The sequence below is a fragment of the Carettochelys insculpta genome, chromosome 9, assembly GCF_033958435.1.
Source record: "Carettochelys insculpta isolate YL-2023 chromosome 9, ASM3395843v1, whole genome shotgun sequence".
Classification (NCBI taxonomy): Eukaryota; Metazoa; Chordata; order Testudines; family Carettochelyidae; genus Carettochelys; species Carettochelys insculpta.
In genome coordinates this window covers 11,548,347-11,564,429 of record NC_134145.1, presented here as the reverse complement: position 1 = coordinate 11,564,429, position 16,083 = coordinate 11,548,347, and the positions used below count along the sequence as shown (strand labels likewise).

Sequence of the window (16,083 nt, the reverse complement as noted above, 5' to 3'; positions counted from 1 at the left end):
TAAATAGTCATTGCTCTATGGATTAAAAGCAATATTGGGTATATTTCTAATGATAAATTCTTCCATTATATGAGTAACTTTCAGTCTTGAGTATTGTCATTGGCACATTAGGTAACTACAGGTGTTAGGGCTTGAAGCCAGAAGTACATATTTGCAGTAGTTTCCTGCTAGTTCAAGTAAGTCTACTGTTACTTTTGAGAAATAACCATTTCCTGCTAACTGAGTTGTATGTTAAATGGTGTGACACGTTAATGTTTTAGCTTAATTTTTATATTTGTTAACATTATGTGTAACTAAGTGATCGTTACACAGATGTCAGTTTTTTACTACACACAACATGCACATATTTTCTCTTCAGAACTTTTGTATCTATTAATACCATCTCCCACTCCAAAAATGCCCTCGTCTTTCCCTGTCTGCTCTATAAGGTTTTCTTCCTCAAACCCAAATTATACTCTTCTGCCCCAGGAAATCCTCATTCACCAAAGCCTCAAAAGCACATAAGTACAGCATATGATGTAGTGCCCTGTTGTCTTACAGCAGCCTGCACAGGGATAAAAAGCCCTGCTACATATCAACAAACAAGAGCCTGTGTTTTAGAAGTTTAAGGATGTCTCCTCCCTGATACCTGTGATTTAGTCTGTATGTAAGATATAGCATCTTTTGTTTTCACAAGAAGCACTCATACCATCTCCCTTTCTGATTAAGCAAAGACCTGGGAGAATCTATATGATGCACAGAAAAACTGAAGGCAACTAAACTTGTTCTGTGAATCTTAGTGACATTCTAACACAATAAACTTAGAATATACCCTCTCTCACATTTTGGTACCGCTTCCACAGCAGTGCTATTTGAAAAGCTGGCAGCAGAGATGGGAACCGCTGCTATTTAACAGGGAAGAGAATCGTCTCTTCTGCTTTCAGAAAGGCAGGACATGACATTGAGATCTAGAGACACTTTCCTAAATTCTTAGAGAAGCCACAAACTTATGTGGGGGTGAGGGTGTCTTTAATACATATACTGAAGATAATGCAAAAGAGCCCCAAAGCAAGGGCCAGTGACAATAGTGTTAAGAACTTTTGCCCTCCAGCATACGCTGCCATTCAACTGCCGTGATTCTTACGTATTTTGTAGGAACTCTGCTGCACTATGTGTCACAGCAGATTATTGGCACCAATTAATATGACCCTCTGGAGTTACAAAATCTTGAATAAAGCCAGCAGATGCTGCATTTAGGAAATTCTACTTTGTCTGTTGGAAAGTTTGTCTAACTTCTACCTCAAGTCCAATGCCCTCATTTCAGCAATATCTTAAATCTGCAAACAGTGGGGGTACGTCGACACAGCAGTGTTATTCCAGAATAGTTTATTTTGAAATCACACTCAACTATTTTGAATTAGAGCATCTGCACACAAGGAGCCTATGTCAAAACAGAGCTATTGGATACACTCTCTTATTTCAAAACAGGCTCTATTCCCTGTCTGCACAGCCCCTCTTTCGAAATACTTGTTTTGAAATAGGCACTGCTCTTCATGTAAAGAGGTTTATCAACTTCAAAGTAAGATGCCTGTTATTTCTGAAGTATTTTGAAATAGTGGTTGCATTACATGGACGCACGTATAGTTATTTCAAAATAGCGGCTGCTATTTCAAAGTAACTTTGCTGTGTAGACATACCCTAAGACAACCCTGCCTTGGTAAACAGGCTGAACGTTTTCCAGCAGATATTAACAGTGTCATGCGAGGCGCCTGGAGAGTTTAGAGTATGTAGGAAACAGTCAAAGACAGAGCCTGCAGGTGAGATTCCTCTCTCCACATCAGGAGAGATACTTAGGGAAGAAAAGCAGCACAAGGCTGTGGAGAAGTTAATGAGAAATGGTTTTTCAGCATTAGAGAGAGAGAGAGAGGCTAGGGCTACACTTAGCCCTACCTCAAAAAAACTTGCACAAGTTATTCTGAGCTCCTGTATTTCGAACCTTGTGCAAGCTACTGTGCTCACAATAGCCCCAAAATAGAAGCAGTACTGTAGCCTTAACCAGAGGTTTATGCAAGGGAAGGCAAAACAGATTACAGGGCAAGTTGACAAGCAGAAAGGAATAGCTGCTGCTTTATAAATTGTTCATCTAATAAGTGTATGCATTTTATTATATTCCTCTCTCAGCCTTTGCTTATTTTAAAGTTGTAAATTCTTCATATCAGGAACTCTTACATCCTAAATGCTGCAATACTACTAAAACATTTCTGCAACAAAGTCACAGGTAGCTTTATTTAATCTTTTTCCAACCAACTTCATAACAGTTTGAAGATTTAATACATGAATATAGTTGCCAGTATTGTTAAAGTCACATTTTCAAGTTTTCTTTCAAACCAGTCATTACACTGGGATGCTTCCAACAGAAAACACAGTTTGATAGCGATTTAAATGGAACAAGAAAAATAAAGATGACAAATCCAGTAAGTGAGCATATCACATATGTGCAGGATTTACAATTTGTCATTTTTGTGTTTAGTTTTAAATACAATTTTTGTGTATGTTACAATACTGTGTTCAAATGTAGTTTTTCATTCCCACAGTAAATGGGAACACCTTTAGCTCTTAACTGTTCTTTTAATAAGTACAATAATAAAGTTCCTTTTTAGAAATATTCATTGCTGCTGTTATATTTTAAGAGCACATTATGGTGGGTTATTTAGAAGTCTGTAATATCAAGAATTAAATATGTTGAGAACATCACATGCCTGTACTTAATTTCTTTATACAGGCTAAGATTTTCAAAAGATGCTCAACTGGCAATTCAATGCAAGTTGAGCACTTAACTCTTGAATAGGCTCCTTTGAAAATCCCAGACAAAATCCTTAGTGAATTAGCACTGGCAACTTTCTTCCATCTTCACCCACCCACACATGATTAGGAGTGATCTTGATCCAAACATTCTCCATTGTGCATTAAAAAAGTGTCCCAGCCCTTCTGTACCTAACTACTGATGTTCTTACCTTGTAAAACATGAAAAATATCCTCCAGTGACTTATGCACACATCGGAGGAATTCATGTACGTTCCGGGCTGTGTAAGATGACGTAATACAGCCAATCCAATCATCATGTACTCCATAGCCTACACCAAAGCCATCTAGCACCACTGGAGCAAATCCTCCTGTATTCACAGCTGGGCTGCTCAATGTACTTGTAGACAGAATGTTGTGATTTAGCTGAATATAGGCTTGGTCCTTGTAGATGTCAGGTACTGGGATACCTTTGGATGCTGCTAAATAGCGCAAACTAAACAAATGCCGATCAAATCCTTGACCTGTTAAAATAAGAACATAGGAACGGCCATTAAGGATTAGACCAATGGTTCATCTAGGCTAGTATCCTGTTGGCTGACAATAGCTCATGCCAGGTGCTTTAGAGAAAATGAATGAAACAGGGCAATTATCAAGTGATCCATTCCTTGTCATCCAGTCCCTGCTTCTGGCAGTCAGAGGTTTCTTTTGTTGGTTTATTTTAGTGTAAACATATTTTAATATCACACATTAGATTTGCATCAATATTTAGAGAGATCCAACACTTGGACAGACTTCAAATAAATAATCTTTTGAAAGTAAATGGTTACACATAAAAGGGGGTCTAAAATCATCAGTGCATAGTGTAGAACCCCTTCCCCTGGGACCCAAAACAAAGGATTATACAATAGGTAGCACACACTGGGACACCCAGGGGATGGGTTTTTGTTCCTGACCATCTTGGCTAAACAAACAGTGATGGACCCAGCATCCATGAACGTAACTAATTCTTTTTTGAACCCGTTTATAGTTTTGGCTTTCACAAACACACAAGACAATGAGCTCCACAAGTTGACTATGTGTTGTGTAAAGAAGTACTTCCTTATGTGCCCTTTTGGGTACCTTTTCCAATTCTAATAATTCTTTTTGAAATGGGGTAACCAGAACTTCACCCAGTATTCAAGATGTGGGTGTATCATGGATTTATATAAGGCCATTAAAATGCAATATATTACAAAAATCACTGCTTTGCTATGGAAAAGTTATTTAACACATTAACTATGACACCCCTTAAAAATTACAAGAATTTTTTCAATAGCATCTTATAAGTTATGCTAATATGCTTTACAGAATGAAATTGCAATACATTTTAGCACATTCTCTGAGACAAGAACTTTCTCTCATTTACTAATTTATATAGCAACTACAATAATGGGGCCACGATCTCTGGGCTTTCGAGGCACTATTAGTATTTGCAACAAAGGATTTTAGCAGTAAAGAAGTTAAATAGAAATGATCAAAATATGAAGTCTGGAAAATATTTTTTTCATATTTAAAACAGTGTCTGAGTAGAGTGTTTCATATAGAAGGAACGACAAAGGAAAAGGCTATTGAACCACTTGTGAACACATTATAATGAAAGAGAGACCACTGCTAGGCAAGTAATTGGACAAAATCATGTAGGTTATATTATATATATTTTACTAAAAAAATCTAGAAGCAGCTAGCAAGCTCTAATTCTGACATTTTAAAATGCAGTAAGGTCAGGTGAGAAAGAGAGACTTGGGAAAATTTAGCACCAGTGCAAAAGAAGGAACCAAGGCCAAGTTGCACGTTGGCCTCAGCACCAGCTGCAGGCAGATCCTGCTTTGCGTTGCACTCTAGGGCATCAGATAGTCACACTACTTTTCTGCTTTTTTGGTTTGATAGTATACAGACTAGCACGGCTTTCTCTCTACACTACATTTAGCCGTTTGGAACGGAAATCCATTAACTACATGAAACAACTCGCCCAAATCCAGACAGACATCATCTTTCCCCCCCATGCAAGAAAACGGACATTGTTCCCAAGGGACTGTCACTTTAGATAACTGCCACAGATAGGAAAAGCCTTGATGTACATGGGTCCGATGCAAAGAAGGGGAGCTGAAAGACACTCCCTCCTTAGGAAGTTAAGTTACAAGTACAATATGGTTTTTAATCTAGAAACCACTGCTCTTATTTAGCATTGTAGAAAATTTGCATGAACACAGTACCTCTAGCAAGATTAAATTACACTTTGTAAACTTTTGTAAAAGTTTAGCATTAATGAGTAACAAAACTTCACTCATTTTCTGAAGAAACGTGACTGCTTTATCACCTGACAGTCACACTTACCCATAGCAGCTTCTTTTGTCAACTGGCTGTGGTACTTCGAGCATTCAGTAATCATCTGCTGGAGCTCCTCTCTGTTGTGGTTGGCAGGTTGCCTGACAAAAGCTTCTGTGCACTTCTTTGTATAGATGGAAGCAGGACGAATGGTCTCTGTGCGGCCGTGTTTGAAAGCTGCAGTGCTGCAAGACTCATATGTGGCTACGGTCTGGCCATACTGCCGAAAGAAAGCCATCTGGAAAGAAAGCTGAGCCACTGCATCAGGACTTACCTTCTTCTGCTTTAAAAACTCCTTGCCTCCTTTCTTAAAATGCATAACATCAACAGTCAAGGTTTCCATAGTGGCATCAAAGTTCTGTCTGGCTTTGGTAATTCCTGCTTTTAAGGCATCGTTCAACTTAAAGTCGAGTTTCTGCACAGCGCTGGAAGAGTCAGCTGCTGCAGGTTGAGACTGTGGGGTGACAGCTGGCTTCTGGGTGCTGTCTTTAAATACTTCATTCAGGAATCTTAACACAGCCACACCATCTCCCCAGGAATGTTCAAAATGAATGGCTGCATTGCCATCTTTAGCTAGGATCAAGTTAAAGGATTTGTCATACCAGCGGTTAATACCATCTCCATGCAACATGCTGTGGGACAAGTGCACAAGGTCTTTAATGGGGAAGTCATCTAAGCACAGACAGAAGATGGCAGAATCCACTTTTTGGAGGACTTCTTCATTGCCGTTATCTAGTAGCTTCTGTCTCAGTAGTGCCCATGTGTCTCGGTTTTCACTGGGAAGATATGCAAGAGGGAAGGCAGGGACTGGACTGTTGTCACTAAGTATGTATTTCAGGTGTGCTTGTATTTCAGAAGGTTTCACTATATTTCCATCTCTATCAATGACATCAAATATATAAAAATTCCCATTTCTGAGCACCAGCAAGTGCTTTGCTTTTTCATCTGTGAAAAGCTCGTCTTGACTGAGCTTAGGTAATCGTGTGGAATTGAACAGCCTGAAGTACTGAGACATATCTAAGGGGTAGGCATTGACCATGTAGGCACCATACCATGCGAGAGATGAAGGCACAAATCGAATGAGTCTCTTAAAAGTCTGAGTGTCACTTTTGTCAGGATTGAGGTGAAAAACCTCTGGCTCCAGATAGCCAGCCCTGAGGGTCTTCAAGAAACGTATGGCAGAAACAGTCATGTTAGTTGCTCGTGTGAGCTGATCATTATTTTCAGCCTTTGGGTCAGGTTTGAAAGACATAAATGGATTAAAATTCAAAACAATAGATTCACGTGAACTTAGATACATCTTAAACCAGGGATCTAAAAATGGAAAGTTGAGAAATAGGTTAATACAGGTACACTTGGCTAACTGTGGAAGCACTATTCAGAACCATCTCTATTATGTATCAAACTCATTTGGTAGAGAGCTCCAACATCTATATTTCATACACTCCATGAGCTAGGGTACATTAGCACAACATAGTCTCACCCAATCAGAAATGGATCTCCCACTGACATCAGTGGGAGCTGTGCACCAAGATCTCAGGTGCAGCATGGCCTTTACGTTGCATCACTCAGTGAGAAAACACGCTCTCCTTTTGGACCACTATTACTTCTGACCCATTTCCCATCCTCCTTTCTCTTTTTCTCACTTACTACTTCAGCATCTTCTGTTCTTCCCTTCTGCATTACTTCCCTGCAGCAGCCCCTAATTCCCACTGGGGACTCAGATAAAACCACACATTTTCAGCTGTGACCTAAGTCTGCATTTGAAATCCAGATCTCTGCAGGTAAAAGGCTAGCTGGCCAATAGGTTTCATAACCTACTTCTCACCATGGCATAGCCTCTTAACACATTCATCTGCCTTATAATAATTCTGATACACTTATGGAAACAAAAACATGAACAAGACTTGAAAGACGGGGGAGAGAGGACTGGAGAGAGGGCAAGTTAAATTTGCTGCAAGTACTTTAAAGAGGTACATTCAATATGCAGGGAAGGATAACTCAGTGGTTTGAGCATTGGCCTTGTGAACCCTGGGTTGTGAGCTCAATCCTTAAGGAGGCCATTTTTGGGGCAAATAGATCTAAAAAAAAGTAATCTGCCAGGGAGAGTGCTTGGTCCTGCCAAAAGGGCAGGGGACTGGACCTGTTGACCTTCCAGCTCTATGAGATACATATGTTTAAAAAAAAAAGGCTTAAGAAAACCACTTAATAAATCTGCTACATTTCCCTTCAACATTAAGCTTAGGTGGGCTATTCACTGGGGAATACAAGATGTAACTGAGGATGGCAGTAATAAATATAAGCTAATACTATCAAAAGGCTGATCAAGCTGGCCTATGTGAGAAGTTGGCAGTTTTCACTGCCATTCAAATGTATGTCTGGTAAACTACCACAATTGGCACCCTTACTGCTAGTTTCAGCAGAGAGCAAGGACCAAGGCCAAAGGCAGGACAGTATGGACTGCTGCTGCTTGTGCTGTATTAGATATATTATCAGTCTCCATTGCTGTCCACCCAGCATCTTCCACAAACACTAAAACCGTTTACACTTGAAAGCCATCAAAAGTAACATGAATAAATAAATACATTCACTAGCCTAAAAGCTACCTGTTTTCTCTTGCTTTTCTTTCCCTCTTTTCTTGCTTTTCTCTTTCTGTTTCCTCTCCTTCCTTTTGTCTTATGTTTTCTCTCTCTCCTTTTCTTTATTCTGGTCTTCCTCTTTCTGTCTTTCCTTTTCTTGTTCTTTAAAAAAATAACAGGCTGCATTTTAAGGCTCCTTCCATCTGCCATTGTTCAGTCATTTTATCAATTTTTCTGAGAGTTCAGTTTTCCAAAAAAGCACTTTCAAACAGATTTATGACTCTTACTAGACGGGGATTGGTTTTCTTGTAGAGCTTATTAGCTTTGGAAGCATGCTGAAGTCTGAACACTGGAATTTACTTGTATTCATATTTTTAATTTCTATTTAAAAAATAAGGAGTAAACATTTTTTCACTTCAATTTTCTCAACCTCCTGACCTTTTTTCTGCAACAGGGTAAAGAACAGCCATGGCACAATATCTTCCTACATAAATACCAATATGTCCTACACTTGATGTCTCATGCTTAAGGATTTTGCTATAAGGAACCCCACATCAGCTTCCACCAGTTTCCCTTACACACAGGCATTACAGCACACACAGTGTTCTGTCAGAGCAGACCACAGTACAGCATACTATATACCACTGAACAAATGTTCTTTTCACCAATGTGTTCTGATTACATGGACAGACAAATATTTTGCTCACATTAATAAAAATCTACATACAGGAAAAGCCCAGTTACCCGGCACCTGGACAATCAGCACATTTAGTTAACTCGCATACCTGGCCAGACTGCCGGTGGCCTGGCTGACTGGCCAGGATCAGTTGTTGCAGCTGCCATGGGGCCAGCTCATCAGCCAGGGCTGGCCGCTATGGAGGTGGCTGGCCACTGCATGGCTGTGAGAGATAAGGGGTGGGGGGCAGAGCATGGCCAGCTGCCCACTGCCTGGCTGGGGAAGGGAAGAGGCACAGAGTGGGGCTGTCGATTATCTTTAATATACCTAATACTTGAGGACGTTCTTTGTTTTTTCCACCAGAGAGAGTCTTCCATTTAGCTCAGACATTGTCAAAGAAAATTTTCACATCTAGTTCTGAGTGTAAACAATAATAAAGATTTAAACATTAATCTGTTATTCACAGCATTATGAGCTGACTGTTATCAAATACGTCTCCCCTCAAAATGAGTCTCTTGTTTAGCTCACTATAAATCTTCCTACCTGAGATGTAACTAGTATGTTTGTTCTGCTTGTCTTGAGCAACCAGCTGTTCGTTCAATTCCTTTCCAATTCCATGTGCAAAGCTGTGAGCAAGTTTTTCAGTTTTCCTAAAACAGAGAGGCAAAATGCAGTCACCAGGTATTTTTTAAGAGATGCATTTTCGAATATATTGGAGTGGAAGATTTGATATATGGTGAAACATTGTTTTCTGTGTATCCATACCTGAATTGATCCTCATCTAAGAGAGGCTTCTGAGCATTCAGATACCTTCTAACAGTATGTTCTAATTTTGGAATTGGTAACCTAAAGGGAAGATTTAAAAGAAAAAAAAAGTTAAAGCTCTGACAGTAAAGATTCTTAAAATACCATATTGTTTTCAAGTTAATTCCACAGAAACTTAGTTTGCAACATCCAACCCACAGATCCTCCTCCATAATTTTACACACTGTTAGGCATGAACCATTTCTATATTTTGATTCCTTGTGGAAATTCTAACCAGTTAACCCAAACATGAAAGCTGTTTTCACCTAGTTCTAGGGAAAGCCATTTTACCTGTTAGTGGCCGTGCCTACACTGGCACAAAACTCTGGCCATTTCAGAGATTACTAATGAGGTGCTGAAATGCACATTCAGTGTCTAATTAGCATGCCACCAGCAACAGCTCTTCAAAATTGCAGCAGTTTCAAAAAGGACCCACATCTGGACGAGCCACAGGCGAGCGAACTCCTGCAATTTTGAAAAGCCACTGCCAGCGGCATGCTAATGAGGCACTGAATATGTATTTCAGCACCTCATTAGTAATCTTTGAAATGGCCATTTGCGTGGCCATTTCAAACTTTTGTGCCAGTGTAGACATAGCTTCTGAGATTAATTCTTTTTAACTTTCAGATGTGACAGGACTATATGCCCTTGACACAAGATATATTTTTGTTGTTTTTACAGGTATATTTCTAATTTTTAAATGCTTTCTTTCCTTTTGTTCTGTGAAAGAGCTGTACAGTATAATGAAACAATGTAGCTGATTATACAGGAAGTGGTGTCCAACACGCAAAGTAGACAAACGGGGGAAAAAAGGAAATTTGTTTTCTCTAATCACTTGCCTTTGTAATAATGTGTTACTTAAACAATGGTAGGTAAGAGACTGAGACAAGTTACAATTAGATCATAATTTTTAAAATACCAGTGTTAATTTGAATACTAGTAGCAAAGAGCAAAATCAGTTCCCTCTTAGCAAAACCTTTCACCTACATAATACACTGTAGTCCATTCCAAAGATCACTTACTCTTCTCTTTCTTTTTTTCATGAGCATGCAACACCTGCCATTACGGTGTAGCTAGCAATCTGAAAGCAATGCATGTTGATTCGTCTGGGACTGTTGATGACTAAACCACCTGCTGGCGTACTGGTAGTGTTCCAAGGCAGACCTGCCTTTAAAGTGCTACGTGACTGCTTTTTGTTTTGATAGTGTATAGACTAGCACGGCTCCTTCTCTGTTGATATAGTAGTGTGCTACTAAAGCTTCACCATGAATCGTAAAACTTGCAGTTCAGCAAAAGAAAGTTGACTCCAGCATTTAAGCTGTGTATTTTGTCACAGGGCTGCCCATTCAGTGTTCCTTGTTCACAGATTGCATTTCCTCTCTGATGAGGGAAAATGCTGCTGTGTGTAAAGTTTTAAATTTTTCAGTGATTTCTGAAATGCAGAGACACAGGACTCCCCTACCAGCAGAGAGCTAGACAAAGGAGAAGGGGAAAATGGGTATCAGATGCCAGAAACCATGGGAGAAAAAGGCTCCCTTAGCTGAGCAGGGGATAGGTGATTGGCTTTTTCTTAGTAGAGGGAAATGCATATGGAGGGGAGGCAGAGAGGAAGTAAGTTTCCGGGCTCTCAGAACGATGCCTAGGACTCCCTTCTCTGGTGTGAGGGACTCAGAAGGGGTAGGGGCAGAGGGTGCCAGAGAGGAGTGGCTCTAGGGGAGGGCAGGAATCCTAAACTGGGAGTGGAACAGGAACCCTTGGGTGACGGGCGGGGGGCTCAGAGGAAGGACCCAGGGTGGCCGCGGGGCTCAGAAGAAGACACGGACGCATCCGTGGCACACGGGTGCTGGGGGTAGTGCCGAGGGGCTCGGGAGGCAGCGAGGTCTCTAGCATGGGATCCCCAGGCTTGTGACGAGGGTCGGAGACAGGCTGTCATACAAGGGTCCCCGGGCGCTTAAAGGGGGCCAAGAGATTCTGCTCCAGGGCGGAAAGGCTCAGAGGCTCTGGGAGGCGGGGATAAGAGGGGGCCCGGGGCCCTGGTGCGGGGATCCCCGGATCAGAGGGAGGCGACCTCTCTGCTGGGGGACCCCGGAGGCGGCAGCGGCCGCCTTACCTGGGCAGGCTGGGCTGATAGTGCATGGTGGGCACGACGCTGCGGTGCAGGTACTCCGAGGACTCGGCGCTGCTGTAGCCCCTCCGCAGCCCGGCCGCCGCCGGAGCGCCCAGGACCTCAGGCCGCCTCAGGCAGGCGGCCGGGGAGAGCAGGAGCCGCCGGGTCGCCATGATCGCCGAGCCGAGTCCCGCCCGCTGCCCGCCCCCTTCCGGTCCTCGTCATGCGGCCCCTGGTGGCGGGGGGCGGGGTGGGTTGGAGGCCCGACGGGCTTCTTCCGGGGGGGGAGGTGTTCGGCCCCCGGTCGGGACCGGGATACCCCTGCGGGGCTGGCGTAACCCCCTGCAGCCTCCAGCACTGGGCCCGCAGCGCCCCGGGCCGGTGCCTGTGGCTCGCGGCGTGCGCAGAGCCGCTCTGGGGGCAATGCAGGGCGAGTAAGAGCCCGTGTCGGGCGGGTTCCGCTCCGGAGCCCTGGGGCGGTGCTGGCGGGGTGTCCCTGCTCGCGGAGCCCTGCGAGGAGAGCCACTGACTCAGCGCCCCGGGCCGGTGACACCAGCTGGACCCTGCAGCTCGTGCGCGGTGGCTTTCAGCGTCGTTTTGAAGCTGGAAGAGCAAGGGCGAGAGGAGGGCAGCCGCAGACTGCTTTGTAACCACACCAGCGCCTGGCGCTCCCCGGAGCTGGTCAGAGTCTGTAGGAGCCCCACTTTCCTGCGGCCCTCACGCTTTGGGAAGCAGCAGCCTGGCATTTTATAGACGGGGAAACTGAGGCACTACACTATTAAGTTGCTTGCACGAAGTCGCACTATGAGTCGGTAGCAGAACAGAAAATAAAGAAGAGACTTGTTCCCCATCCTGTGCTTTAATTTGGACTACACCTAAGTAAGACAAATATATTTGACATGAAATATTGTAACTAGACACCACAAGGCTACGTCTACACTAGAGAGTTTGGACGACAAAACTGAACGTCTGTCGACAAAAACTCATGGTGCATCCACACTACAAATGTGTTCTGTTAGCTTACTGTCGACATACCCAGCAAATTTTTTTTTTGTCGACAGCCGTCTGCCTCCCAGCCATGAAGCAGAACGCCTCTGTCGACAGCAAACAAGTGTGGATACTCCGGTGGGGCGTTTTGTTGACAGAACGGTCCTCCATTGTGCTGGCTGTGTGGGGGAGGTGCCCTGTCCTCTACAATCACAGCTCCATGCTCTCTGCCCCCAGCCATTCCTGAAGCTGCAGGGAATCCTGGCAATCCTCTGGCAGGAAGCGGGGAGCATGGCAGCAGCACAGCAGCTGTGAGTGGGTCCACTGTAAGACCAGGGGCTGCTCTGGCACCATAGCTGTCTGCACGGTGCAAAATGTCACAGAAAGCGGGTGAGCCCTGCAGCAGCTGTCCCTCGTGGAGGTATGCAAGCCTCAGCATGGGCAGGGAATGTGGGTGGGGAAAGTCTATGTAAGGGCACGCCTGGCTGGGGTCCTCAGAAGGGCTTGCCAGCCAAGCGACCCTGTCTGACGAGGTTCCGAGGTCTTTTCTGTGGAGACAGTGGCTGAGCTATGTGGCTGCTCTTGGCTGACAGAGCAGATTGCTATTTCAAGCCGTTTTTGTGTGTGGACACACTCTGTCGACAGAAGTTATGTTATGGAAAACAATACCAATCCAGGCACTTTCAATTTTTCTGGGACAACCAAACCCTGACCTTGATTTAAGTTAGAATAAGAGGAAGCTACATACCAAATTTGGTAGTCCAAAGTTCTTATAATTTAAGACTGTGTTCCTTAAACTTTTTCAGACCACAGAACACCAAACAATATCTTTAATATAGAATACTTGTGAAAATTTTCTTCAAAAAATTGTCAGACAATAAAAAAAACAAAAAACAAGCAAAAACAACATATACAAAAAACCCAAAATGAAGTAATTTAATCAGGCATCATAGCAGTGAAGAAGAGACGTTGTATCTGGTTTTAATAACAGAAAATATATACTAGCAGGGTATTTTTCCAAATGCTTGTGGTATGTGTAATACCTAGAGGAACTGAGACCACATGCTAGGGTGAGTGAAGTCTCTGTTCTACAGCCTGGACTGAAAGCCAGCTGTCCTTGAGCTCCTGTGGTAGTGTACAGGGCTTTAGTCCCTAGGGTCATAAATTCAATCCCATATGCTCATAACCTGGGACAGTTGGTGTTACAGACAGAACATGCTTCAAGAAACATGGGTTTAAGAGGGTCCTGTTGGAGTACAGACAAACACAGCTACCTCTCTGTTCCTGGTTTAAGAGTTGTTCCTAAACAAATGGACTCCCGGAAAGGCACATTCTATACACACACACACAGAGTTGATGAAGGTAATTATGCCTGTCCAACATTTTCCATTAGAAGACCTGATTTTATTTGCTTATAACTCTGCCATTTTAATCATGTGGGCTGAAATTTTCTATGCAAGTGTCTGTCTTGAGATTGAATATATTTTGAATGTTTCAATAAAATGCTTTAGTGATTTCCCAAAATGAGGTTAGGTGAAAATATTTTGAGCTTTTAGCCATTACTAAGAAATTATTACAACTATTTCACTGATCTCTACCACTTCCTGGCTTTGGTGCAGAGCCTTAAAATTAGGCAGGAAGATTCACCTGTGTGTTAGGCATTGGCCTTCTTCCCATGACTGTAAACGTCCATCCAAATTTCGCCAAGTTATAAGCCTCTGGGCAAAATAAAGGAATTTTGCACATACTCTGGACAAACTACTTAGTGTGGCAGCTACATTCTCTGATAATTGTCTAACCTGGGCATGCTCCAAACCAGGGGTGAGCACAACTTTCTCTGCAGTTCCTCCTGAAAGCACTGAGGAGTCATTGCAACACCAGGTGCAAGAACTAAGAGTAGGAAAACTTTCTTTTTTGCGCTGTCATTGATCTCGCTGCTGGTGCCCGCCCAGGGTGCATAGAGAAGGAGAAAACTGCCTGACTGGCATGCTACAGGGCAATGGGAACAGGGCAGGTCACAGGAAGGAGTGCAGAGACGGAAAAGGGTGGGACAGAGCAGGCAGAGACAAGTATGTGGCAATAGAGGCAGTGGCAAGGCCACAGACAGGTTGTGAGGGCAGGGATGAGGAAGAGAAAGGCTAAAATAACACATAATAGGGGGCAAGAGACTGGGTGGATAGGAAAAGACGGGTCTGTAGCCACTAGATACACTTTCATCTAGAGCCTGAAATGAATCTGTGATTCCTGCATCTCACAATTAAGTTTTGTCTGGTAAATAGCCGTGAAAACCCAGAGTGGCAGGTTTGTATAATTTGGTGATGCCCAGCATGGGTCTAAGTCCTGCCCTCCTCCATCCCATCTGCCCAAGGCTCTGAAGGGAAGTTTGGGCGTGGGGAGGATTTTGGGGCATGGGCTCTGGGTGGTATAGGGCATGGGATTGGGCTGGGGATGAGGAATTTGGGGTGCAGCAAGCAGGTAGCCTTGGGGCTGGGGCTGGAGGCCAGAAAGGGGGTACCTCTCAGGGTATCCTCTTTTCAAAAGTTCAGATAGGGTACCCATACCAGGGCAGGCAGGGATGAGTGGGGGAAGCACATGAGGGCAATGGGGCGAGGGGGCTAAGGGAGACACCCAGACCCAAACATTGGTGAAGCTATGCTCTGAGACTGATATACTCCTTAGAGTCCAGGCACCACATGCCCATACAACTCACATCCCATGGTGAAAACCCACTGCTAAAGCGTGTGTCAAATCTCACTCTAGTTGCTAACCCACCCACTGCTGCTGATTGCACTCAGCCCAAGTGACAACTGAGCTGACTTTCAGCTCTGCTGTGACCCAGGTGAAGATCAATATGGATCCACATAATAGTGTTCCTGGTTTTTCAATTTGCCTTTTTAAAAACATAAGATGGTACGTGTTAAAAATCTCTGTGTTAAAAGACTGTTAAGATTGCAATGCCAAGCACCAAAAAGTTAGGCTACTCCTGAATTAAGGGTGCCTGTGCAACCTTAATTTGACTGTCTTACGCATATGCTTTGGCATACAGTCTTTAATTACATAATTCCGTACTTTTTTTTTTCTGGACTCTTGTTTCATTCAATGCACAAGATGGAGGGAGGCCGCTCACTACTCATTACTATATATCTATAGTCTATTTTATATTTAATGTTATTGATATTCAATACATATTTCTTTTTGCTCTCATCATTCAGTGTGCAGCCCCCATGCTGTATTTACCATCCAAACTCTGTGCTGAATACACACTTATTAATTTCTACATGGTTTTTTTTTACCATGCTCATGTGTTGTGTGCTTAGCTATAATATAATACCCTACCTACCGAGGCATCCTTCAGTCTGCGTAGACTATGGATCACGCCCTTCGTAACTCCATTTAAGATCATCATTCGCAGCATTGACTGTGACTGTGGAGGCCCACATGAGAGTGACAGTCCTTGCTATATCTGCTGCATATGTAGTGGGTGTCCGGCAGGTCTTTGCTGTCCTTTCTACGGGGTCGCTTCTCCTCTGCCAGCTGTCTGATCTTCATCTCGCCCTTCTGAAGGCCCTTGTGTAATTCCTGCTTCCAGCTGCTGCGGTCGTCTGCCAGCTCTTCCCAACTATCTGGGTCGATGTCTACCTCCTTGAGGTCCCTCTTACAGATGTCTTTGTAGCACAACTGGGGGCATCTGGGAGGTCTTTTGCCAGAGGCTAGCTTGCCGTACAGGATGTCTTTTGGGATCCTTCCATCATTCATCCTGTGGATGTGGTCAAGCCAGCAGA

General features: G+C 43.5%; 1 protein-coding gene across 2 annotated transcripts; it reads right to left on the bottom strand.

Annotated features, from left to right (window-relative positions):
* Nucleotides 1-23: 23 nt before the first annotated feature.
* On the bottom strand, nucleotides 24-11,501 carry CPT2 (carnitine palmitoyltransferase 2). 2 transcript variants are annotated; one of them, XM_075002890.1, is made up of 5 exons: nucleotides 11,318-11,501; nucleotides 9,169-9,249; nucleotides 8,947-9,053; nucleotides 5,158-6,462; nucleotides 24-3,305 (listed from the first exon to the last, which is right to left on the bottom strand). In XM_075002890.1, exons 1-5 carry the CDS (start codon nucleotides 11,485-11,487, stop codon nucleotides 2,974-2,976), a joined length of 1,995 nt encoding a protein of 664 aa, XP_074858991.1. In that variant the 5' UTR covers nucleotides 11,488-11,501; the 3' UTR covers nucleotides 24-2,973. The 2 variants fall into 2 exon arrangements, with proteins under 2 accessions (XP_074858991.1, XP_074858992.1); XM_075002891.1 differs by lacking the exons at nucleotides 8,947-9,053; nucleotides 9,169-9,249; nucleotides 11,318-11,501 and adding an exon at nucleotides 7,755-7,889.
* Nucleotides 11,502-16,083: the final 4,582 nt, after the last annotated feature.

Coding starts and splice junctions, on each gene's coding strand:
- CPT2 (XM_075002890.1), bottom strand. CDS start 11,487: ATGGCGACCCGGCGGCTCCTGCTCTCCCCGGCCGCCTGCCTGAGGCGG. Junction 9,054..9,168: donor TTAGATGAGGATCAATTCAG/GTATGGATACAC, acceptor TCTCTGTTTTAG/GAAAACTGAAAAACTTGCTC. Junction 3,306..5,157: donor GACAAAAGAAGCTGCTATGG/GTAAGTGTGACT, acceptor TTATTTTAACAG/GTCAAGGATTTGATCGGCAT.